At 35.9% G+C, this 26,667-nt stretch overlaps 1 protein-coding gene and 2 long non-coding RNA genes across 4 annotated transcripts; 1 reads left to right on the top strand and 2 right to left on the bottom strand.

The window, feature by feature from the left end:
• Nucleotides 1-2: 2 nt before the first annotated feature.
• Nucleotides 3-3,242, bottom strand: LOC149787240 (uncharacterized). 2 transcript variants are annotated; one of them, XM_089977743.1, is made up of 3 exons: nucleotides 3,109-3,242; nucleotides 1,682-1,910; nucleotides 3-1,420 (listed from the first exon to the last, which is right to left on the bottom strand). In XM_089977743.1, exons 2-3 carry the CDS (start codon nucleotides 1,888-1,890, stop codon nucleotides 10-12), a joined length of 1,620 nt encoding a protein of 539 aa, XP_089833869.1. In that variant the 5' UTR covers nucleotides 1,891-1,910; nucleotides 3,109-3,242; the 3' UTR covers nucleotides 3-9. The 2 variants fall into 2 exon arrangements, with proteins under 2 accessions (XP_089833869.1, XP_089833868.1); XM_089977742.1 differs by lacking the exon at nucleotides 3,109-3,242 and adding an exon at nucleotides 2,176-2,374.
• LOC149787239 (uncharacterized) lies at nucleotides 2,685-16,875 on the top strand. The gene is made up of 3 exons (XR_016425133.1): nucleotides 2,685-2,815; nucleotides 3,122-3,226; nucleotides 4,287-16,875. It is a non-coding gene; the product is annotated as an uncharacterized LOC149787239 (long non-coding RNA).
• On the bottom strand, nucleotides 10,398-20,603 carry LOC149787238 (uncharacterized). The gene is made up of 2 exons (XR_016425134.1): nucleotides 20,300-20,603; nucleotides 10,398-10,604 (listed from the first exon to the last, which is right to left on the bottom strand). It is a non-coding gene; the product is annotated as an uncharacterized LOC149787238 (long non-coding RNA).
• Nucleotides 20,604-26,667: the final 6,064 nt, after the last annotated feature.

The following is a 26,667-nucleotide window of genomic DNA, read 5'->3' as shown; positions in this document are numbered from 1 at the left end:
GTGTCTGTTTCATGTTTTCACCAATTTCCGGCATTCTCCACAATACCAAGTTTTTGATTTTGGCAGACACTTTAGTCCTATGCATTTGATATGAAACCACTCATCACAATGATCACAACCAACCATGTTATCCAACTTGGTTTTTGTTTCACACACACAATAGGATTTGGTACTGTCAGAAGGCATGTTCTCTTTGTCAGCTTTATTGCTACATTCAGCTTGATCATTAAGTTCCAATCTCCTTGTGATTAGCTCAGGAAGGATGTCTTTCTTCCAAAACAATTGCAAAGTTTGTAGCATTTCAATTATGAAGTCACTGTCCCGATTCACTCTTACAATAATGCAGTCAACAGGTGTCCACACTACTAAATCTGCAAAGTCTTTATTACATACATAAATTTGCATCTGAACTTGTGCAAAATACTTGTGTGACTTCTTTAGTTCAAAGTTTTTATCCACATAAAATCCAGTGTCACTTAAGGCATCAATTAGTGGTGTTTCAAGATATTTATAGGAACATTTAATTTCTAGTACACCAGTTCCACAACACTTGCATTGCACCAGACCATCTGGAGAGGCTCCCAAGAATGGACTGTCTTTACAAATAAAAAGGCCTGATTTCTGGACCTTACCTTCTAAATGCTGAGTTGGAATTTTAAGATACACATTACCACATGGAACGTGATCTGGAGTCGGTCCTGATTGTGTGTAAATGTTGGTGTACATCTTATAAGCATCATCTTCATGTTGTGTACCCCAAGTTATAGCAGGAACACGTTTTGGACCTTTGTAAGTATCACAGATTTTTTTAATTATAGCTGGTGATGGATTTGACATGCTGGTTTTTAAACAGTCACCGGTTGTTGATGCCGTAATGCGTCCAACTCTCTGTTCATGCCAAACTAAAGATGATGACTGGTTTCTGGTAACTTCCTCAACATAAACCCTTTGAGCATCACTTACGTGTAATTTTTCATAAATAGAGTCACACATCTTGGTTAATTCCAAACCTTCAGTTTTCTCATTCTTGGCAGAGTAGAAGCCTCGGAAGGACAGTGGCAACTTACTACAAGTAGGCTTAGGTCCATGAGCGACAAACCTATCACTGTACTCTTTAAAGGCACTTAAACCAACACAAGTTTCATTCAAACTAGCCAGTGATTGAAGAAACTGATTCTGCTCTTCAACGGTTGCTGGTTCTGGCACTCTTTTCATCTTTTTCTTAGATTTTTTAAGGGTCTCTTTTGCACCAGTCTTGTAAAAATTTATCTCGGATATTTTTTTTGGTTCTACATCTTTTACAAAACAAGCATTCCACTCACATGGGCGGTCTGTGCAGGTGCTAGATGTATAACCCAGTCGCACTGCAGCTTCTACTTTAAACAGTAATGCACCGATGTGGGAACAAGTCTCTCCCAACCTATAATAAAGAGAACAAAGTTTTTCAAAAAGTTTTTCAAAAATTATGAAATAATATATCTATATCTGGTGAAATTAGTCTTAAACTATACAGATGTATAAGGCTACAGATGCAGATAATTTCTTTAAATTGATTTGGCTTTTTAAGTATTTCAGCAATTTTTCCATGTTTTCCAGTATACAATGAAAAGAAATGGTTTGCTTGTGTAGGTAACTTGTGAGCTTATTGTCTAAATTTATGTCAAAATTACAATGAACTTACCCAGCCATACAGTTACAATGCGCTGCAATAACAGGTCCAGATTTTTTTAATGCAACCCATGGGTGGTGGGGTTCTTCAGTCACTCTCCAAGAGGGCTTCACATCAGCTTTAAAAATATAATTTCCACTGTCAGTCATCATGTGGAAAACAGTCTGAACCCAGCCGGACACAAACAAAATGTGTGCTTCTAGAGACCTATAGTTCTCCATTGCCTCTGCAGAATAAATACCTGTAAAGAAAAATGATAAGTTGTTTTAAATTTCAGTAATTATGTAACAACAATAATAAGTTGGATCTAATAAATGAACATGTAAAAAATACATAGTACATTCTTTTTATTCTTCAAGTGCTTAGTTACAATACTAGCGTTATCACTATGGGAATTACAAGCATCCTTGTATTGTAAGTTACCATTATTTGTAACATTTAAGAATATTATTAATTACATTCATCTGAACACGTTAATTCATCCGTCAAATACAATAAATACTTACATGGATGTTTGATCAGGTAGTTATAAACATTGTGGTATTCAATTGCCGGCCATTGTTTCGGGTCATTGATCCAGGTATCAGCGGGCACCTTATAAGGACAAATACTCATTGCAATCAATTTCAATTTTACTGAGAACCTCTGTTGTGCGTCCAGTGGCAAGCTGTCTTGATATTGGTAAGACATTTCAATAAATTGCATGATTAATTTAATATAATGACTGAAATTTTCGAGTTTCCGATATTTCACCAGCGTGTCCCCCAAACAAATATGGCGGATGGGTTGTTAAGTTGAACACGTGACTTTATGACATCAGTCCGACTGCAAGAATACTGATCTTATGTGAATAAAATAAACTTTCTATTCTTAGTTTTCTCTTCAGGTGGATTTCTCCTTGACATATTCCATTTAGAAGTTCAACATTTCTGATGAGTAATGATATTGATCACATATTGCCAATTCCTCCATACAAGACCCTATTTCCAAAATTGACTTTCCATCCCATCAGAAGAACCCTGAAGAGAATGGGGATAATTGGACAAGTTCCTGGAAGATGATATTCCACATGACTGCACATGCAATATTTGATATGCAGCCAACTCCTCATCCCTGATAAGAAAATTTAACCATAACTATCTTCAGGTTCTGATTATATATAATGCATACATGTTAATCCAACCTTATGTAAACTGATTTGTATTGAAAATTGCTACAAATATATGCTGTATACTCAGTTATTTCCATTTATAATACATCACATTTTAAGTACTTTGTTTCTGACAATAAAATGATTGATATAATACAGTATTATACGGTCACTAAATAATGACGCAAATTTCAAAGTTCTTTTTCATATTCAACTGAAGCCAGTGAATGTTATTTAATGTGTATGACCAAACGAAATTACATGTGTTTGTATGATTTAAATTATTTACCCTTTTCTTCCAGATCGACATGCACACTGTTCCAGTGCTGGTAGAGGAGGTAGGAATGTAGCTACCATTGGATTGTACATGTGTTTTTTTGGGTACTGCCTGCACATATTTGTCTCAGGTAAGTCAAACAAAAGTTCTTGTCTCAATTTTCTAATCTTTGTTCCTTTAATAGAAAAAGAAAATGTACTATTTTGAGCCACTGGGATTAATTAATATGAATCAGTGTATGACAATTCAACTACATTTTTTGTTTCCTTCAGAATGTCACTGACTGTTTACTACTAGTGACATAATTCTGATTATTAAAGGTTCATATGCTTTCTAATCCAGATTTGTTTTTTGTTTTTTTACTTCGGCTTCTCTTTGGTACACAGATATGGTAATGTGAGTACACAAATATAACAAGGAAGTTGCATATAACTGTGCTATAATATAACTTTACTATAATCTGACCTGACAATGACAAATGCAAAGCTTATAATGTTGTTGTTGTTGTTGTGGGGTTTAACGCCATTTTTCAGCACACGATAGGCTATGCATGGCAGCCAGTATTAGTGGTGGAGGAAGAACTCGGGGAAAACCCCCGGAAGAACCACCGACCCACGAGAAGCTACTGGCAAGCTTTCTCACATACCCACATTGGCCGAAACTGAGACTCGAACCCACACAGACAGAGGTGAGATGGCAGTGATCCGTAACGGAGAGCGCTTTAGATCTCTCAGGGCCCTTCAAAGCTTATAATGAGAAAGTGAATTATTTTTTGTGGGCATTAATAAATCTATTACATGAGTGCCCATCATAAAGCCTTTGAATTTTCATGTTTATAAGATCTTTTTGATACCAACATTTTCAAAGTTTTATTTCAGTTCACAATAAAGCTACTCAATATCCCACAATTTCTAATAAATTTAAAATACCATTTCCAAAACCTTTCTTTCCAAATAATGAAGACACTTGAATTATTAAGATGTGAACTTCTATTTTCAGCACATGAATTATTATAACACTTTAATACTGGCATTCTTCTTGTGGATGCTGTAATCCAATTGGATTTAAACCCATCCATTTCTCCCCAGAATACCTCTAAACTCTAAGTCTTTTTATTGCAAACTTGTTTATTTATTCAGTTTAATTTTATGGATCATTTGCATGTGCTGTATAGTAATTTTTCATTTCAGGTTTCAAAGTGCCATGTCTGTGGGAAAGTTGGGATCTGGTTGACTCGTGTAATGCTGATCAGTATACTATCAATCACCAAAAGTTAGATTTCAGCCCCGCTGTGTTGATGTGAGGACATAAATATTCCTTGTTCTGTCCTTGTCCATTGGTGAAATAGTCTCCTACGACCATGATGTGTTTATATCCATGTTTGTTCTTGATTAGTGGACCATGTTATTAATGCCAAGGCAATAGGAGTAATGTGTCTTGCCTAGGGACACCACAGTAGCTGACATAGGTGGAACCGATGGTAGGATTTGAACCTGCACCCTTTCAGTCACAAGTACAGCAGATCATCAGAATTTCATTTAAACTAACTTGACATCATACAAAGTCTTGAAGTGAAATCCCCATTTCGATATGACCATCCATTCATGAGGATTAGCACTGATAATTTTCAAGAAGATCAGACAGACTGTCCAAGCTGCACCGTTATTCATATAGAATAAGTAGATTGTGGGATGAATGTTTCGAGTGAAGTTTCATGGCCATTCTCCAAGCAGTTTAGGACATGCAGGCATAACTATCTTGTGCTAATGGGCAAAGGACAGGCCATTCCATGTGTTGAATGGTATGCTGGTATGTGATCAGTAGAGCTATACACAAAGGACAGGCCATTCCATGTGTTATTCTGGTATGTGATCAGTAGAGCTATACACAAAGGACAGGCCATTCCATGTGTTATTCTGGTATGTGATTAGTAGAACTATACACAAAGGACTGGCCATTCCATGTGTTATTCTGGTATGTGATCAGTAGAACTATAAACAAAGGACTGGCCATTCCATGTGTTATTCTGGTCACCAGTAGAACTATACACAAAGGACTGGCCATTCCATGTGTTATTCTGGTCATCAGTAGAACTATACACAAAGGACAGGCCATTCCATGTGTTATTCTGGTATGTGATCAGTAGAACTATACACAAAGGACTGGCCATTCCATGTGTTATTCTGGTATGTGATCATTTGAACTATACACAACAAGATCTAAATATAACTTTACATAATCTCATATGCAACCAAAAGACTTAACTTTGTTATGCTGGATAGGACATACATATTTTAGATAATGCACATTGTTGATTATTTCTCTATCCAATGTGCTTTGCATATACACGAGATATGTATTGTCAGGAGTTTTAATTATGCATTTTTTATTTTCAGTAAATTGAAATAAGCTGGCCGAGGCATAATTTATACCTGCATTGGAACAGACAAAAGTCCACAAAACTTAAATTGACAATGATAGTCCTATGTGGGACTGTGAATATAACAATCTTGATGTCCAGCATCAGCAGACAGTAGAAGAAAGAAAGTTAGGTCCTGAACAGACATTATCTACCTCCATTCCATGTGCTACTGACCAGAAAGTGCTAAATAGCAATAACTGTGTGATAATTTATACCAGAAAGTGCTAAATAGCAATAACTGTGTGATAATTTATAACAGAAAGGGCTAAATAGCAATAAATTTGATTTACAACAAAGTGATGCATGATAACAATGGTGATAACACTTTTTTAAATTTGATAAATGAAAATGTATATTTTATTGTGAAATTCTTTAATTATAATGACTTACGGACTAGCTTTACCAGTACTAAGTCCAACAATTTATTGACTATCATAAATACTGTGCCATGAACATTGTGAACAAGTGATGATAAAAAAACTTTGTCATGACTCAGGTGTGAATAGTGGAAAAGCTTTGTTTAATGGTTCAGGTGTGAATGGTTGAAAGGTTTTTGACGATTCAAGTGTGAATGGTGAAAAAGCTTTCTTTGATGACTAAGGTGCAAAGGGAGAATTAAAAAAATCTAGAAAGTAGTGCAATGGATCTACTGACAACTCCTTACAGCCTGAATCCAAATTTAAGTTTAGACAATCTATAAATTGTTCATTCAATACTAAAACATCAAACAGACTCAACACCACTATTAAATAATTAAAAAATAGTTGTAGGTAGGACTCCTCATAACTGACATTTGGACCAGACTTCCAAAGAGGTACGATGTAACAAACTCTATGCATATTCTGTCTGTGTACTAAGTTTATAGCAGGATTTCTGGAATATGAACCTGTGGAAGTACCAATGAACAGTGTGTTAACCTAGAATAGTGATGGGAAATATTTCTCATTGCTGGAACATGTACCTCTGGAAGTGCCAATGACAGTGTGATAAAAACCAATTAACAATCGGAAATATTTTTAACATATTGTCTTTGTTGATTTACAGAAATGATTACTTTGCATAGACCCTCTAAAATGAACAAGTTACATATCTTTGCACCATTTGTTGTTGTTGTTGTGGGGTTTAACGCCATTTTTCAGCACACAATAGGCTATGCTTGGCGGCCAGTATTAATGGTGGAGGAAAAACCTGGGAAAAACTCAGGAAGAACCACCGACCCACGAGAAGCTACCGGCAAGCTTTCTCACATACCCACATTGGCCAAATCCTAGACTCGAACCCACGCAGACATAGGTGAGATGGCAGTGATCCGTAACGGAGAGCGCTTTACACCACTTGGCCACTCGGGGCCCCCTGCACCATTTGTAATACATTACATAAATGCAGAGGTTGAACAGAAAAGATTTGTGTTAGGTATCAGCTATTTAAGCTATAAAGTGTCTTTACTGAGAATTTTGTTACACATAGCTTCACGTGTTTATTATTCAGTGTATTTCACTGTTCTTTGATCATTGTGCCTTATTGAGAATTTTATTACAACTACCTTAAAATGGTGGTTATTCAGTGTATTTCAGTTTTCTTTTATTACTGTAAATGCAAGACCATTTTATAGACACCCCAGGAAATGTATACAACAAATTCATGTTAATGTACATAGTTTTAGATGAATCCAACCAAGAGATGTGATCCACTGTAAACCAGATTTAATGGCATGTGCTATGATAAAACAATGAAAGTGATCTCTATTGGATAAATTTGTACTACCCCCTGCATTGGTAATGATAGCCACCATTAACCTTTCTTGATGTCATTTGGTGTCTGACCACCATTGTAAAAGTACATATTGATCAATAATTTTCAGCTGGAAGTTTATCAATGACATCTAAGGTGAAGGTCACTCAACAAGCAGGCACTTCTTTTAGTTATTGTGTTAGTTTTAAAAACATTTTAACATAGTATTGACTATATTGTGGAAAGGAAATGGGATCTAAGTGTATTTTTCCCAAGAAAACACAAAGATGGCCAACTTGAACAGGCTTGGGTGGTTTCAAACCCACAATTCTTGGATTATGAGTCTAGTACTCTACCAGCCCAGCTACCAAATCTCCTACATAATATAGTAAGACTATCTAAACTAAATTATTATTCAAGTTTAGAAGAAAAATTAATGTTTTACTTAGGCTCAATAAATGCACGTTCATCTCTGTGTTAACACACTATTTTGTTTAGATTTCTTTAGCCATGCAATTCGTTTCAAAACTGTATTTTCTTTTACAATCAAGTATAATATTTTACTTTATCAAGGTTGCACCTAGGATTTTTGTAAATTTTGAAAAAGATGGAAAAGGGGAGACAGTTTGGTCATAGTTGAGAACCGTCATTAGGGCATTATAAAGCAAGTAAGAATGAAAGTAGAGCAACAGTTTTATGATTGATCCCTTTTCTCAACTATTGTTAAAATAAAAAAATGCTATCCACATTCTCTTTTATTAGCACATATTTTAAACTTATTTTTGTTTGCTCTTTTTCTTACACTTGCCAGTAAAAAACTTTGCTGTCGCATTAAATTTCAATTGAAAGGAAGAATATCCATTATAGACTGGTTCTTTAAAGGTATAGAAAGGTGCTGGCAATCACAACTGATTGTTTATTTTGGTGTTTTATGACACATCAACAAATTAGGTTATTTAGTGCTGAGGCAATTGGAGTAAAGTGGACACACCATGGTGCCTGACCTAAGCTGGTCTTACTGCATCTGGTACTCAAGGATTCCAAATTGATCCTACCTAATGGTGTAAGTTAGAATAAAGTCCAGCAGTTAAACCAAATGTCTTAATGCATCTGGTACTCAAGGATTCCAAATTGATCCTACCTAATGGTGTAAGTTAGACTCAAGTCCAGACAGTTAAACGAAATGTCTTACTGCATCTGGTACTCAAGGATTCCAAATTGATCCTACCTAATAGTGTAAGTTAGAATAAAGTCCAGCAGTTAAACCAAATGTCTTACTGCATCTGGTACTCAAGGATTCCAAATTGATCCTACCTAATGGTGTAAGTTAGACTCAAGTCCAGACAGTTAAACCAAATGTCTTACTGCATCTGGTACTCAAGGATTCCAAATTGATCCTACCTACTGGTGTAAGTTAGACTCAAGTCCAGACAGTTAAACCAAATGTCTTACTGCATCTGGTACTCAAGGATTCCAAATTGATCCTACCTACTGGTGTAAGTTAGACTAAAGTCCAGACAGTTAAACCAAATGTCTTACTGCATCTGGTACTCAAGGATTCCAAATTGATCCTACCTAATGGTGTAAGTTAGAATAAAGTCCAGACAGTTAAATCAAATGTCTTACTGCATCTGGTACTCAAGGATTCCAAATTGATCCTACCTAATGGTGTAAGTTAGACTCAAGTCCAGACAGTTAAACCAAATGTCTTAATGCATCTGGTACTCAAGGATTCCAAATTGATCCTACCTACTGGTGTAAGTTAGACTCAAGTCCAGACAGTTAAACCAAATGTCTTTTCATGTCTGTTACTCAAGGATTCCAAAATGTACCTACTAATATAAATAAGAATACACTGATCTTAAAATCTCTGGTGATTATTGTTTTGCCTTCATAAGTGTCTGGTTGAAAAGTTCACCCACAATTTTGTTTCTTTCTCAAATCTCTGGTTAAAAAGTTTACAAATGGTATCAAGAAGAAACAGTTGAGCAATTTTCTTGTTAGCTTCCTTCATAAGTACAGTGGGTTATTCTATTTCTAGTTATCACAAAACATCTCTTCCATTTCTGAAAGAACACGATACACATGCAGACTTGTGAATATCTGCTCATGGTAACTTAACTGTCTTTTGAATCCCTGTTCATGGTAACTTGTACTGTCTTGTGAATATCTGTTTGTGGTAACTTGTACTTTCTTGTAAATATGTTCATGGTAACTTGCACTGTCTTATAAATATCTGTTCGTGGTAACTTGTACTGTCTTGTAAAAATGTTTATGGTAACTTGTACTGATGACCTTTTATCATGTGAAACTGTTGATTTTAAGAGAAAATCATCCAGGACAAACAATTACCTCCCTTTATTAATGTATTTTGAAAGCTGCTCAAGAGATATTGCTGTAATACTTAGTGAGATTTTTAAGGATTGTAGGATGCTTGGTTTTTAAAAGTTTTGGATAGCTTTCCAACTTGTTCAAAATCTTTAATAGTTATAGAGACAAAAAATGGACTTCTCATGTCATGAGATTATGTATGAGTATGTTTCACACATCAACTTGGGGGCATGCAAACTCTGCATAAATGGATCTATGCGGAAGACTCGTGAACTTGTGTTCTACATCATTATTAGTCAGTTTATTGGTCAGTTTTGCTTTTATTTGCTGTCAGTCATTATACAATCTCATGTTCTTGTTAATCATCATTTCTCTCAGTCGAATAATGATGACAGTGACAAATGTCAATGTTTATGTTAAGTCTGGGGGCCCCAAGTAGCCGAGTGGTCTAAAGCGCTCACTGTTACGGATCACTGCCGTCTCACCTCTGTCTGCGTGAGTTCGATTCTCAGATTCGGCTAACGTTGGTACGTGAGAAAGCCTGCCAGTAGCTTCTCGTGGATCGGTGGTTCTTCCCGGGGTTTTCCAGGGTTCTTCCTCCACCAATTATACTGGCCACCATGTATAGCCTATCTTGTGCTGAAAAAATGGCATTAAACCCGACAACAACAACGTTAAGTCTGCTAGAATCAGGGTAAAATTTCTGTTGAAAAATCAGGAAAGTATGAAAAAAGCAATTACTTCTTCTCTGACAAAGAAAACATAAAAAATACATATAAAGAAGTTTAAAAAATTATATGAGAAAAAAGCATTCTTACTCCAAATGGTTGCTATCTGAAGATCTATATAGCCTAGGTAAATAATACCTTGAGCCGAATGCCCCTCATTACTGATTACCATCACGATCCCAAAGGATTTACGATGTCTCTCATGCCTGCCTGCCACTTATAGTGATAACAATCTTATTTGTCCATTACTGTACTGTATCTGGCACTGTGACCATGTGAATTTATTCTCCCATCACCTGTTATAGGAAAAAATTAGAAACATCTCTGTGTTTGTATAGTGAATAATTTCTGCACATCTCTGCTTTCTGAAATGTGGAGGTTTTGGTAAAATATTTATACATGAAGTTTTGTAGATTTTGCATACATTTACTCTGCATAAAGTTTTGTAAACATTCTATTTATTACATTACAGTCTTCATTTTAGAATATGGAAAAAGTGGGGCACAGCGGCCCCCACCCATTGTTCCCACGTTTTCAATTAATTTCCAGGTCATTCAGGATCTAATTTATAATTTTTCAAGGTATACAGATGACCATTACTGAATGGAATTAAAGAACATTTAACTAATATAATGCATTTTCAAATCAACAGATGTTTCTATTTCAACGCTCTCCCAAAACATCCAAGTCATATTTATGATCATGCACTTAACCACAAAATGTATAATTGTAAACAAATCTGGCAACTCTAGATTCATAGAAATTGGCATGTAAAGTCATTTCAGTATACAGAATAAAACTTCCAACTTTACTTTGCTGAACTGTTTTATGTTGGGATGATGAAACAATAACATAATGAATATAGATTAGTTTTGTTTCTTTCCAAACCCTTAATTCTAAAGAAATCAGAATAATCAGTTGTACAATTTATTCAAAATCCCAGAATAATCAGTTGTACAATTTATTCAAAATCCAAGCTACCCAAGGAGATGCTCGAGTTGGACAGTCCATTTCTCCTGACAGGGAACCCATCAGCTCCACGTCGTGGCCAGGCATGGCACAAAAATGTGCCAATGGGCATCAACAAAGTATATTCAATAATGAAAGAAATGAAAATCCATCTTAAACTTACATGTTAGAAACTTGTGCTATACAGGTATAATTGTGGGTAACCAAAATAGTCAGCATAAATCTCAAGGTACATATTTTTCTTCTAAAAATACTACATAAATACAACCAATTTAAATGTGTCCTTTGATTAGTGTTTCTTCTCAGATTACGGTATTGCAAGATATCCCATTTTTTAAAACAATTTAACAATAATATTAAACAATTAAAAAGCACACAAAATTAATAATGAATTAAAGAGGACTGCTTGATTATGATATTACTTTTAACTGTACCTTTCTACTCGAGCTAAACTGTTGTGGGTGGCCGGTTGAGAATAAAAGCATTTTTGAAACCGTGATCAGGATTTGAACCTGAATCTTCAGATCGTAAAATCTGCTGTTTTTCCAATTAAACTATCCCGGTGTATTTAAGCTTTTATTCTCCATTTGTAGGCCTACCTTCTTTTCTCATTGCTAGGAAGCATTTACTACAGAAACTGAATGACTACAACATCCCAACATTTCATAATATGCAAATAAGTGTATATACAAATGTCCAGACTATAAACATTACTCCTAGCTCAATGAAGGTCAACAAAAGTCAATTTCAAAGATATTTTCAAAGAGTGAATACTGTTACCTACTAGTGACTCCAAAACCCAAGTCCTACAATGCAAGATAGTTCCCTTGATATTTGTGTTTTTTTAGGCCGCTAACTTACTGCCTAAATAACAGCACTATGTAAGACCACAGCTTCAGTTTGGTGCAACGCAAGAAAATCAATCATGGCTTCATGAATAAAAAAATATCAAAGGAGCAAAACAAACTTTTCTACCTTGGATTCTGTTGAATAGGCCACATATCTGACGCTTATTTATACAATTAATTATGCACATGTTAGTGGTGATTCAGTTACATTATTTGTCTATAATTGTGATAACTTGTTTTTATGTTGTTTTGTTTTGACATTTGAATGCTCAATAATTAATTTTTATAATTTGCAAAGACTACATAAATCAGGACACAAAGAGGCAGCTAAATGTTGCTGGTAGCCTACATAAAGGGAAAGTACGGTCCTACTAAATACTGCTAAGCCTGACAAAGCCACACAGTCAAACAAGTGTACTTATATTGTTAATTATATTGATGAATAAATTACCCGTACCAAAAATACTAGTTTTCAACATAATTATGCCAAAGTAATTACCGAAAACTGGGCGACAGAGTTCATATTCGAACAATGATGACGTATTGATACAGTCATGACACAATCATATTTAAAATGCTTGTCATTATTTTATAAATTGTTCTTTTGACTGATTATGGACAGAAAATGCACTTTTCCAATATATGTTATAGCGAGTTATCAATTTTTAATCTCTACTTTTGTCTATCCTCAACACAACATTGCAAAGGTTCACAAAGCCAGAAAAGTCATATTTGGAAGGTGTATTTATGTTGCAATATCAGATAGATGAATAAATCAAACAAAGCAAAAGACTAGGGCTATACAATACCCCATTAATAGACCGCAAATTGGGAGATTAATTAATTTGGATGATAACAAAGTCAGAAAAATCATATTTGAAATGTTTTGTATTTTTATTCGTTACTTGAATAAGCTATGGACATAAAATGCTATATTTTTAAGTACGTCTTATTGAGTTATCAAACATGTTGACAAACTCAACATGTATGTCAATGTTTGACAAAGCATAATAATGGCACACAAATCCTGATAAAATCGTAAGAAAAATGTTTATTTTTAAAAAATATATGTTCTGATAAATTATCAACAGAAAGGGATATTTTTCATACAGGAACACAATGTCATAAAATGGCAGACAAAATCATGCATAGTCATCATAAAATGTATTGTTATCATTCCTAACTTTAAAAGTAAACCCCAAAATGTAAAACCCATATATTTTTGAATAATTAACCAATGAAAAGCATGCAACATGCCAAATCATGCCTATTAATACTAGGGGACACATAAATATTGGTATATCAGTAAAAAAGTTATGCCGTTTAAGCTTCATCGGATATCTTTTACATTCTCTAAATTATATTTCTTGTTTATATATAACAAACATTTTATATAAGTTTAAATTCCAAAATGCCTAGTGCTTCTGCTCGAAAAAGACAAAAGACAAACTGGCATTGTGCTGTATGTGGACTTAATCGTGGTGGTGGTTCCTTTCTTTGTGATAATTACAAGTGTTGGATGCATGCAAAGTGTGATGGATTGACATCTGATGATTAAAAACTATTTCTAGACAATACCCTTATGAGTGTCGTGTGTTCATTCGTACATCCAACAGTGAAGTGTACAACTATGAAAGCTCGATGAATAGTCCAAATACTGTTATTATTATTATTATTATTATTATTATGTTGATTATTAAAAAGTGTTTGTCCGTATCTACATGACATAAACAAACTTATCATAGATTAGTAAACGAAAAAGTTAGTAAAATGCTTACTATACCAAAACCCAAATATGCAAATGTTAAAGATTGTATTAAAATTCCTAATAGCTTGATAGAAATATTTAACTGCCCAGCTAAGGTAAGGCAAGGTTGTGTTTAATCACATAATTTGATTATTTATAAATGATTTAAAGACATATTTATGAGCAAAATAACAAAGGAATTAGCAGACTTTATGTATAGTATGTATGCTGTATCAATGATATACCATGAGATGTATAAAAAGGAAATGAGGCTTGCACAAAGATTGGTTGTTGTTGTTGTTGTAGGGTTTAACGCCATTTTTGAGCACACGATAGCTATACATGGCAGCCAGTATAATTGGTGGAGGAAGAACCCTGGAAAACCCCAGGAAGAACCACCAACCCACGAGAAGCTACTGACAGGCTTTCTCATGTACCAACATTAGCCAAGGCTGAGACTCGAACTCATGCAGACAGAGGTGAGACCTATATAACTACTGTGAATTATGTTAAATATTAAATCATGCATTTTTTCAAACATTTTAATCTTATCATCATTTGTACAATATGGTAACATTCTAAAATGTTTAATGACAATTAGTGTAAGCTTATGCAAATATCTTCCCAAATGGAGGACGAATTTTTTATTTTGTTAATTCTTCTCTTCCTCCTTTTGCTTGACAGTGAAACATACTCGTGTCAATTTATACAAATATTTAATTATGTTGAGTGTTGGGAGAAAAAACGACAGGATCAAGATAGGCAAATACATGGCAATTACTTACAATATTTGAAAATGTGCAGTGTTGACACAAAAATTATATCAATAGATGTAACAGAATTAGAAAATGTTTGTGTTGTCTATGATTATTTTTTTATTATCTATTTAACTCAGTATAAGGATAGAAACATTTGTAAACTTACAATACTGGAAATTATTTACTGTTGATACAAAATTTATGGAATATGGTAGTGAAGTGCTCCTGCATTCCACAGGAGTTTGTTACAAAGAAAATTTGGAGAATCCGTCCATGAATCAAGTGATGGGGGTTCTAACCTGCAACAATGGGAGAATCCGTCCATGAATCAAGAGATGGGGGTAACAGTATTGTTACAGGTTAGAACCCCCATCATTTCATTCATGGACGAATTTTCCAAATGTTCTTTGTAACGAACCCCTGTGCTTTACCTCATGCAAGCACCTTTGGACACCTCTACTCCATTCGCATGGTAGCACCTTTTGATGCCTCTACACCATTCTAACATAAGCGCCTCTCAACGCCTGCAGTAAACATCAGCCATTTTTAGCAGGTTTTTGTAGCGCAACCTTCAGGGAAAACCCCTATTTGATACTACATTCATTAGTGTGAATGACCATTACATCAGATCACATGGTCACTGTTTATGCTCTAGTTAAAATCTACTATTTAAAGCAACTGGGTCGTATTCTCCAGTCTCCAAAATCATGGAGGTCGCCGATTTCGTTCAGTACTTACTCAAGTTTTTACGATTAGAATCACAACTATGAAAGCTTCAATAACTTAGGTAAAGGCTCTGATATTGATGTAAGCAGCAATTAGTTTCTATACATTATTAAATTTTGATGATTTTGTGATGTAGATGCAAAGAACTTGTAGATTTCGAGTATAAGAAATGTCAGGTACGGTTGGTCAGGCAGCTTCACTGACTTGACGGTGAACGAGTTCTCTCAAGATTTTAAGGCACATAAAAGATTCTTCTGTGAAGAATAATTATACAGCTATAATGATTGGATTTTACTCTTAAATCTTTCCAAACATAATAGATGTATACCAAAAATGTAAAATGGTTAAAAGTGCTGTTAAACGTAACATACACTACACTGCTTAACAGTTGACAGTCAGGCCTATGTGTATGGAGTTGAATAGAGGTAACAGGTGTTCTATTGATAGCGCACTGCACTGGGTAACTTAGCTACATGTATATGGAAGGGCTAAAATCCATACACTCTATGAGGTAAAGGGTTAACACGCGTAAAGGCCTTTCACAGTTACAAGTAGGTGAGTAGGGCGGTGCAAACTTTAACTCAATTAACACATTTTTATTATGCCATTTTATGACATTGTGTTCCTGTGTGAAAAATAAAAATTTCTGCTGATAGTTAATCATATACAGACCTTTTTAAATAATAAACATTCCAGTTAGACTTTGTCAGGCCCTGTATGCGTTTTTTTGAGATGCAATGAATTTGGAATTTGTCTCCCAGTTACCAGTCATTCATTATAGTGTGCGTAGTAAATCCAATATTTCTTTTGTAATTTATGTGACAAAAACACCATACAACAATAGCACACATTTTTATTATCACTTTGTATGACTTTGTGAAGTTTGTCAGACTTTGTATGCCTTTCTCATGAAAGATCGAAAGGTCTGTTGAGTTTGGTAACCTGTGTTTCGATAACCAGTCAAATGAACAGGTTATAAATAACCAACATTTAAAATGTTTTTCTCAAACTTTATCAGGACTTTATCATTATTTATAACTACACTGAAACTAGTCCTTCCGTTTGGTTAATTTACTCATCAATATTAATTACAATATACATTTGTCTAATATGACTTTGCACAACTCTGTCAGGCTTTGTGAGGTTTTGTGTGACTTTGTCGGGCTTTTTATTAGGACATATTGAAATATTGCATTTTCTTTCGATAATCATTCAAATGAACAATTTATCAAATAATAAACATTTTACATATGATTTTCTTATTATTCGAATTAAAACTTTGCTGCCAAATTTTATTCAGTTATTTAAGTTGGCATAATTATGTTGAATACTAATCCTTCAGTTTGGTTAATTTATTAGTAAATATAATTTACAATATTAATACACTTGTCTAATATGACTTGTATGACTTCCAGGCTTTCTGAGACTTTGTGTGATTAGGTTATATTGAACAATTGCATTTTCTGTTGATAATAATTTATTTGAACAATTTATAAATAAATAAACAGTTTACATATAATTTTGTCAGATTTTGTTATTATTTTGTCATTATTCGATTTTAAAATTTGTCGCCCAATTTTCAGTCATTTAATTCTGCTTAAAGATGTTGAAAACTAGTCTTTCGGCTTGGTTAATTTTTCATCAATATAATTAACAATATAAATACACTTTTTTAATTTGAATGGCTTTGTGAGGTTGTTTCGGGCTTTGTCAGGCTTAGCATTATTTAGTAGGGCCCGGGAAGTACTAGACCAAAGCCATAGATTTTGTACATTTTGGTTTCAACCCATTATCAGGATACCAAGAAAGTGGATGAAGATCTAAACTCAAGATTCAATAATTAATGTTTAGAAAACTGAATTACCAGTTCAGCATGTACGAAACGATATGCAGAGAAAATGAATATTCTAACTCTTCATTTTTGGGAACATCAAAATGTTTGGGACTAGCATTATTTCATTATTATTATTATTATTACTAAAATACATGGAGAATTGTGTTATTGTCTTTATCATACCATAATACTTAAAGGAGACTAGAAATCAAAATTTTCCTTTTACGTATTTAATTCTCTACCGATTTTAATTCGACTGTCATGTTTATAAATTAAATATCGTAAGCGGGTAGTGATTTTATTGCATGGAAGATACCACGATTCCGTAAATTACCGAGTTTTTCCGAGTTTTGATGAGACGACAGATCACGTGGTACCGTGACGCAATACTAGCCAGTCCTCGAATACAAACAAACATTGGCGAGCGAGGCAGACGGAAGGAGACCACATTTGGGTTGCGCATTCAAAACTTGAATCTGCAGTCTGATATAATAGTTAATGTACTGTACTGGTCAGTGCTAAAAGAAATTTTTTAGGCACAGGTCTCGGGCTGGTGACTTAAATAAACTCAATCCCTGACTGAAATTCCAAAAGCCCGGACAGTTCATACCTGTCAACTGTCAAGCCGGGAGAAAAACCTCCGATTTTGGGGGTATTTCCTCATCTACATCCCGATCTCGTAATATCTCTAAATTTTTCGCAGCGAAGTCCCGATTATTGCATTATGTCTGTCAATTTTCATTTGTCAGAAGAAAAAAACCCAACCCCAAACCATTTATAAATAGATATAACGTATGCAATCCACAGTCTAAACTTCCACACTGCAGACATCGTAGTGATATGACTGAAAAATTGTTAAAGCTACGTTAAAAATTCAAATCACACGCACACACGTCTAAATCCGGCACTGGACGAAATAATTAATATCACACAACAGTTTTTTTTCTTTTTTTCTTCTTTAGTAAATAGAACGTGAAAATTAAACATTATTCAAGTAAATTTCAGCTGTTTTTAAACAACTACAACAGTACTATAGTATAAAAAAATTAAAGGAATAAAATTGTCACCAATTAGCTTAAATGAATGATCACTGTGAAATTTTCTCAGCAAACAAAATCGCATCTCCATTTCCGCCAAAGAAACTTGGCCAGTTAACACCTGACATTCCTCTACCGTATATGTAAAGTTTAAATACCATGATTAAATTACAAGGAATAAAACAAAATATACCATGCAGTATATGTGGCCCTAAAGAACTAATTCTGAATACATATTTTGTTCAGCAAACAGTGTTACATGCATTAAGACTTAAACCTGAAGTCCATGGAATCGTAAGTAACAACAAAATAGGCATCGTTTATTTGGCAATCAATTACTGGTGCTTACACATACACACACTGTGGAACGTGGTTTGTTTGAAGTATGTCTGAAAGGCAGTCCTTTTCACAAGATCAATGCAAGGATAAGGAGTGTGTTCATTAGTCACACCGGCTTTATTGTTTGCGTACTTAAATCAAAACTTTAGCTATTTTGCAATTTAGCCAGAGCTGACCAGCATATGCAAAATGGGCTTGCCCTGGGGGAATAATAAGGCGTATCACATGGAGAAAAGGTACGTCCCATGGGCGCTCGCACATTGGGGCAAGGGGTTGGGGGTTTAGTCAATAGTCACCCACCCCCCAGTTTCTATTGTCAGTCATTTAATGTGAAACTTTGACTTCTTTTCTTTTAATCGCTGCTATTTAAACTGCCCAAGGAATAGTTTTATGTCAGTTCCAATCATTGCAGATTACCGTTTATACATACTACATGTATACAATGATTTTTTTTTTAAATTTGTAATTTTTATAAGATTACTGAAAATTGTGTTTTCTCAAAACACGACAGGTTCAGAATCTTATTTTTGGCAAAGCCTCTATTTGATTAAAATCAAATCTAAATTTCACCTTCGACAGTAGTGATTTGATTTAGATTGTGCCGTGTTAAGGCATGTATGTCAACATCTTGAAAATACAATTATTTATTTCACCAGCGCGATCAAAGCTTCCTCAGGCAAACAATTTTTGCTTCGACAAGCCAGACGGGCACCTCACTTTGAATACATAATGGGCTGGAACTAAAACCAGAGGGGCCCAGGGTGTCGGGCTATCAGATTTATTTTTAGCACTGCTTGTGTAGATAAAAGATCTGTGAAATGATTGTTGCATTTTGTGGTCACTTACTCGGCCTTCTGCCTATTTTCGTAACTCGCACGTTTAGCTTTTTTCCCAGGATTTAAAATATTCAACGTTATGTCTGGAACAGCGCCAACTTTTAGTCTAAGCCTAGCATTTGCGTATCCTTGAGCTGCCATTTTTTCAGAATCCCTCTCGTAACAGTCCTTTGAGAAATGTAACGAGCACAGAGTGCTGTATGGTGTTGCTTTGAACTCGACTCGTTTGTAATAATGTATCCATTCTTTCATTATGCCTTTATCTTTTGGAAAAGAAAAAAAAATGGTGTCCACAGGCTTTCCTTAATGTTCTATTACCCGTAAGCAACGCAAAACGGTATTGACTTTTACTCTGGCAACTCCCACTTGGGCTGCTGGAGTCGCTACTATGACGTCACATCCCGAAAGTAACCGAATAGGCGCGGAAATTTTGCATACGAGGTCACGGAAATTCAGCTCCTAGAAGATAGGCCAATATTTTAATATTGGCATTACGGTCGCAAATGATACTTCAGAATAAGGTTTTCTGCTATAGTACTTTTATTATTATTCTATATTTCCATTGGTTTCTGGTCTCCTTTAAAGCCTATACAAGCCTTCATGCCTTTTTGTTAAGAACCACTGTCAAGGTTGTTCAGGACTGACTAGAATCCATTTTATTTGCAAACATTATTAATAGTTTTATTCAAAATCCACTTCTCCTTGTCACTACATGGATTATTCATAAATGTCGGTGGCATTTTATATTCACTACATACATACTCGATATTGCTGTATAATAATCCATCAAAAAGTATGTGGTCAAAAACAATGTGGAGTTGTTCTATTAGAGGTTATTCATTCACACGTTAAATGGTACAAGGTACTTAACAGAAACAAATGGGACATCAATATTACCATAATGCTTTTAGCCTTTTCTTCACCATCAGAGTACCATCCCGCACCCATCTGTGTTGAATTGTGAATTGCCAACAGCCCTTAAAATCCATCAGCACAAGGCAACTTCACATTTGGATGGTGCACAGTCGCCAACACATGCCAAACGAAGTACACGCCCATTAGAAAATACTGATTCACAATAATTCCTCCGAAAGCTAACATACTCAACATTTCATAGTTCTGCTTCCTATTGTCAGAATTTTATACTGGCTATAAGTCTACTGGTTCAATGTTTCCAATATAGTTGAATTTGTCTAACGCAATCGCGGTTCAGTGAGCATATTCTTCCGCGCGTTATGTGTAAACAAAACTTAAAAGACACACTGTTGACGTTCAAAGTGAAGATTTTATAACAGATTTTATATGTAAGAGGTTTCATCAAAAAATATACCTCATTTGGAAACAAATCAAATAATGATATGTGAAAAATTAAAATGAATCATGTGACCTTTCTTGAGAACTATTTAATCATGCTCCCAGCTTTATACTCGTGGTTAGGTTTTGTTTTGTTTTTGGCAGAAACTGATAGGATCTAAAACCACCCCGAAAATATGTAATAAAAATTAATTGTTCTTTTCCTGTGTTAATACCAGCCATATTTCATCTTGTGGTACATAAACGACGTAATTTAGCCGATTTTGTGTTTTACCATACGATGAAATATATCCAATATTAACGTAGGAAAAGAAAATATCCTCGAATAAATTTTTTTTTAAAAATACCTACCTAGACCAACAAGTAGGTTTCGATCCTTCTTTTCTGACATTACAGGTAGCTACTTGTTGGTCAACCTACACTAATTAGCTACCAGTAATGTCAGAAAATAAAAGTGGATACCTACTTGTTGGTCTACCTACCTACCTGCCCGGGGCCCCGAGTGGTCTAAAGCGCTCTCCGTTACGGATCACTGCCATCTCACCTCTGTCTGCGTGGGTTCGAGTCTCGGATTCGGCTAATGTTGGTATGTGAGAAAGCTTGCCAGTAGCTTCTCGCGGGTCGGTGGTTCTTTCCGGGGTTTTTCCGGGTTCTTCCTCCACCATTAATACTGGCCGCCATGTATAGCCTATCGTGTGCTGAAAAATGGCGTTAAACCCTACAACAACAACAACAACCTACCTGCCCTAATTTAAAACCAGTGCATTAGAAAACACATTTATTTTTTATACTTAAATATATCAGTACAATATAAGGTTAAGAAACCTTCCAGAGCTTTGATATCTGACCATCTGTTTTCATATTGGACAGTATCTTTCTTGTTTCAAAAGTCTTGAGATTGTATCTGAATGTTGTGAGTGATTTGGATTTTTAACGTAGCTTTAACAATTTTTCAGTCATATCGCTACGATGTCTGCAATGTGGCAGTTTATAGTGATGTCTAGCACTGGGGCATCATGCCGCAGACATGTAGCATGATGTCCCACCCAGTCACATTATCCTGACACCGGGCCGACCAGTCCTAACACTAACCTCTTAATGCTGAGCGCCAAGCGAGGCAGCTGTTAGTACCGTTTTTGTAAGTCTTTGGTATGACTCGGCCGGGGATCGAACCCACGACCTCCCGCATCCGAGGCGGACGCTCTAACCACTAGGCCACCGGAGAAAATGACTGTTGTAAGTAAATGACTGTTGTATGAAGACAGCTGTTATTGAGAAAATGACTGTTGTATGAAGACAGCTGTTATTGAGAAAATGACTGTTGTAAGTAAATGACTATTGTATGAAGACAGCTGTTATTGAGAAAATGACTGTTGTATGAATACAGCTGTTATTGAGAAAATGACTGTTGTATGAAGACAGCTGTTATTGAGAAGATGACTGTTGTAAGTAAATGACTATTGTATGAAGACAGCTGTTATTGAGAAAATGACTGTTGCAAGAAAATGTATTGTGAGAAACATGACTGTGTCATAAGTTGGGTCTTATAGCATGGAGATATCCCTTTTTATTGGTGTGTTGGGTGTTACAGAATGGACATATCCCTTTTTGTTGGTGTGTTGGGTCTTACAGCTTGGACATATCTCCTTTTTTTCGTGTGTTGGGTCTTACATCATGGATATATCCCTTTCTGCCTGTGTATTGGGTCTTACAGCATGGATATATCCATTTTTGTTGGTGTGTTGGGTCTTACAGCATGGACACATCCCTTTTTGTTGGTGTGCTGGGTCTTACAGCATGGACATATCCCTTTTTGTTGGTGTGTTGAGTCTTAAAACATGGACATATCCTTCTCTGTTAGTGTGTTGGGTCTTACAATATGGACATATCCTTCTCTGTTATTGTGTTGGGTCTTACAGCATGGGACATATCCTTCTCTGTTAGTGTGTTGGGTCTTAAAACATGGACATATCCTTCTCTGTTATTGTGTTGGGTCTTACAGCATGGGACATATCCTTCTCTGTTAGTGTGTTGGGTCTTACAGCATGGACATATCCCTTTTTGTTGGTGTGTTGAGTCTTAAAACATGGACATATCCTTCTCTGTTAGTGTGTTGGGTCTTACAATATGGACATATCCTTCCCTGTTATTGTGTTGGGTCTTACAGCATGGGACATATCCTCTGTTAGTGTGTTGGGTCTTACAACATGGACATATCCTTCTCTGTTAGTGTGCTGGGTCTTTTGGTTTGTATGTTCAGTCTTATTCATCTTCATTTGATTTTCAATTATCTTCTGTCTATATATTGGAAGAATGAAAGTCAACTATGAAGGTATAGTAATCATAACTTAAAATTTTCATCAAAACATCTAGCAACCAAAGTTTTGACAGTTTGCCTTTGATAATTTAAAGTCATGGAATACCTGCAGCAAAAGAAACTATGAGACTGAAGTAATAAGGGTCTTGACTATGTTCTGCTAACTTTACCGTAATTAAGTACGTCTGCATTTAATGCACCCTGTCAATTTCTTGAATGGGCAGATCAAAAGTGACCAAATAAAGATAATCCCAAACCACCCACCCTACCCCACTTTGTCAATGTGATGAATGGGCGCATGCAAACAGATCGATGGAAGATACCCCACCCCACCTGGTCAATGTCATGAGTGAAGATATGAAACCAGAGCAAAGAAAGATACTAGACCCCTGCCCCACCCTGATGTCAATGTCACTAGTGCAATGCACATAATGTATATTGTGAGGGCCTGAAGACTGCGAGTTTGTCTAAAATTGTAGGGAAGCGAATAGATAGTATTAGCATTGAGAAGAAACTGACATGCGTGGTGCAGCTGAGTTGTGAAGAATAGAGGCGAAAGTATGTGATAAATTTGGTCGATAAATGTAAATTGTGGGAAAGAATAAGGATGGTGGGGGTAGGGAAAGGAAGTTAAGGTGAAATATCGTTTTGAGAGGGAAAGGAAGATAGTAGAGAGATGGAGGACGAATTAGAAAGGGAGAATATGTATCGGTTGGATTTGGCGATGACCCCCTGCGGAGAGAAGTGAGATGCATACATACATACATACATGGTTTGTGAAAATGCCAGGATAGCATGTGTGATGTCGTGCGGTATCCTTTTTGAAGATACAGCATACAATAAAGGGTCAGTGAGGTTTCAGATTTCAGTGGTTTTTTGTCAGATATACGTGGAAAGATCATAAATGTGAGTTTGCGATTCATTTTAATATATTGTTTTCTTTTTTAGAATCTTGACATACAAAATTACAAATACTTGGCTGCTAATGCTAAAAATTGCCACAACATGAATGAAATGTTTTTGGATAGGATGGCTGGCTGAAAATACATACACATTGTGCATTATGACTTACATCTGTACATGCAATTTTAACTACAAAAAAACAAAAGAGACGTAGTAAACTTTGTAAAATTTCAATTTCATTATGCTTGTGGGAAAGAACTACGTGTTTAAGTTAATTCACACTTAATAACTAAACGTCCAAACTTTTAAAAAAGAAATATTCGTGCAAATTAGAAAGCAAACAGTGGACAAGAACGATGCAGTAACTATTTTAACTGTTATTTCGATATTATTCCCAAAGTTCGTCAGCTGTTATATTTTACGGATGTAGGCCAAAACATGTTTAGGTGTTAAATAGTGGAGGGGTCAAGTGCCCCTTCCCCTTTGCCCCTATGTCCCTATGTGCGGGCAGATCGGAAGATAATTGTGTCCGTAAAGTAACACACGTGGCGCCCTCAAGTTCAATATTTAAAAACAACATCAAGGGAATAAACAATACAGCGTGCCAACATTGACTCAGATTACTCCTATGACTTGTTTTGATGCTGGACCCTAGTAGTGTATGGGGGCGATATAGAGACAATAGAGAAATACATTAGAGACACCCCACCCCACGCCCCGGGCCTGTATAGGGACTAGATTTATAGGGACAATGGGAATTAGCATTACAAGACCCCCTTGGGCCTGTATAGGGACAAGATGTATAGGGACAAGGGGAATTGAACATGGGACTATTGGGTTTGTATAGCGACAAGGGACAAACACCTATAGAACATACAACACTAAAAAAAAATTGGGAGGCAAGAAAGCAACTCTTTTCGAGGCATATGAGTGGCCCTGAAAAGGACATTTGGGTTCTTCTGCTTCTTCTTCTATTTCTCCACTTCTTCCACCAGCTCCTAACATTTCCCAATATTCCTTTCTTCTTATTCCTCCCTTCATTCTCAGGGATCTGGATGACCTATGGCTCTGAACTTCTCTTGGACTTTCATCCAATTATTGTTGAGTCTCTCAAATGCTTCTTTTTTCTTTCTGTTCTCTTGTTCTTTTCCTCTCCTTTGCCTATCTATTTTTAATGTTCTTTACTTCTTCTTCCAGGACCTTTTTCATAATTTCTTCGGCTTTATTGAGCTGGTCCCGTCCCCTTTTGACAAATGACCACTCTGTCAAATTGACGATATCATCCAAACACACCTGACTTTGATAATAATTTCAAGAGCCTACTTCAACTTTCCTACTCTTACATATTCAGGATGGATGAAACCTCTCAACTTCTTTACCTCTTCTTCTATCATCCCTTCTATGTTCTCCCTGAGTAGTAAGGTGGAATACCTTAGCTTCAATGGGAATTAGCATTACAGGACCCCTTGGGATCGTTTAGCCTCAATGGAAATTTAACATGGAGAAAAATCGTGGGATCGTTTAGCCTCAAGGGAAATTTAACATGGGGAAAACTCATGGGACACTATAGCCTCAAGGGGAAATTAACATGGGTGGGACTGTATAGCCTCAAAGGGAATTGAATATGGGAAATGGAATAGGGTCGGGACCCTATTTTATTATGGTCCCGACCTGATAGGTCTATGGAAAGGAAACAGGGGAGAGGGATATAAAACACACACACACACACATTCAATTAAAAATGAAAAATGGGCTAGGCATTTGAAAGTCAATCTCTTTTCGAGAAATGGGAGTGGCCCTGAAAAGGGCCTTTGGTTTTATGTTAATATTAACATAGATGGCATCTGTCACATCTTCTTCTTTTTCTTCTTAAGCTCCTTCTGACTGCAGGTCCATAGACAAGTACCCTCTTGAGGCATCTTTGTCTTTTTATATAAACTCTTCTCATCCATAGACTAGTATCTGTCCTATGGACAACAGTCCATTTGGATCGGACATACATGAGTATGTCCGTCCGGAACATCATCGATGAAATGAGAGTGGAAGACTCTACGGTAGTCCACATGTTGTGGTTTGCCGAGAACAGGTGAATCAATTCGGTGAACTGCACTTATTTATAGGGAGAGAAAGGATTGAAACGGATTGAGTTCTTTGACCAATCCAAACACGCGTTACAAAATTCAGTCAGCCCACATCCAATCCGAAGAGAGCAGTCTGTGACGTCACGTAGTCTATATAGATTCGCTAGTGCTTGTGTGTAGTCAATCTATGCGACAGTTTTTCAACATGACGGAAACTTAGAAAACGATCCATTGGGGTGCACCAACCGTGGAGATTACACAAGGGAACCCTGACTTACTTTCAGAAGAGGTGAACTGGGATTTTGTGGATTTTCTTACCTCGCAAGAATTTGTTCCAAAACCTGCGTTACCTTCATTACCACACGTGGAGAATTTTAGACAGAGACAGAAAGAAGAATTGGAGAAATTTATACAGCGGCAAAAGGAAGCAGAACAAGCTTTTCTTCTACAGCAACATCAGCAAGAAGAAGAGGTAAGAAAAAAACAAGAAGAAGAAGCAGCAGCAAAGAAACAAGAGGGTGAAAGTCAAACCGTCACGGTACTGTTGGACATTTTAGCGGAGTTAAGAAGTCTGAAACAAATGTATATGACATCTTTATCACGACCGAAGAGCATACGACCTTCCCGAGCTAAACACGCCAACCCTGTGA

The sequence above is a fragment of the Sinohyriopsis cumingii genome, chromosome 12, assembly GCF_028554795.1.
Source record: "Sinohyriopsis cumingii isolate HCF-2022 chromosome 12, ASM2855479v2, whole genome shotgun sequence".
Lineage (NCBI taxonomy): Eukaryota > Metazoa > Mollusca > Bivalvia > Unionida > Unionidae > Sinohyriopsis > Sinohyriopsis cumingii.
Note: the sequence above shows the minus strand (reverse complement) of the source record. Positions and strands in the feature narration are given on the sequence as shown.

What these genes read in the sequence shown, in the direction of transcription:
- LOC149787240 (XM_089977742.1), bottom strand. Translation starts at nt 2,374, where the DNA reads ATGCAATTTATTGAAATGTCTTACCAATATCAAGACAGCTTGCCACTG. An exon ending in CTACCTGATCAAACATCCAT is followed by an intron (nt 1,911 to 2,175) that starts GTAAGTATTTAT and finishes TTTTCTTTACAG; the next exon opens with GTATTTATTCTGCAGAGGCA. An exon ending in CATTGTAACTGTATGGCTGG is followed by an intron (nt 1,421 to 1,681) that starts GTAAGTTCATTG and finishes TCTTTATTATAG; the next exon opens with GTTGGGAGAGACTTGTTCCC.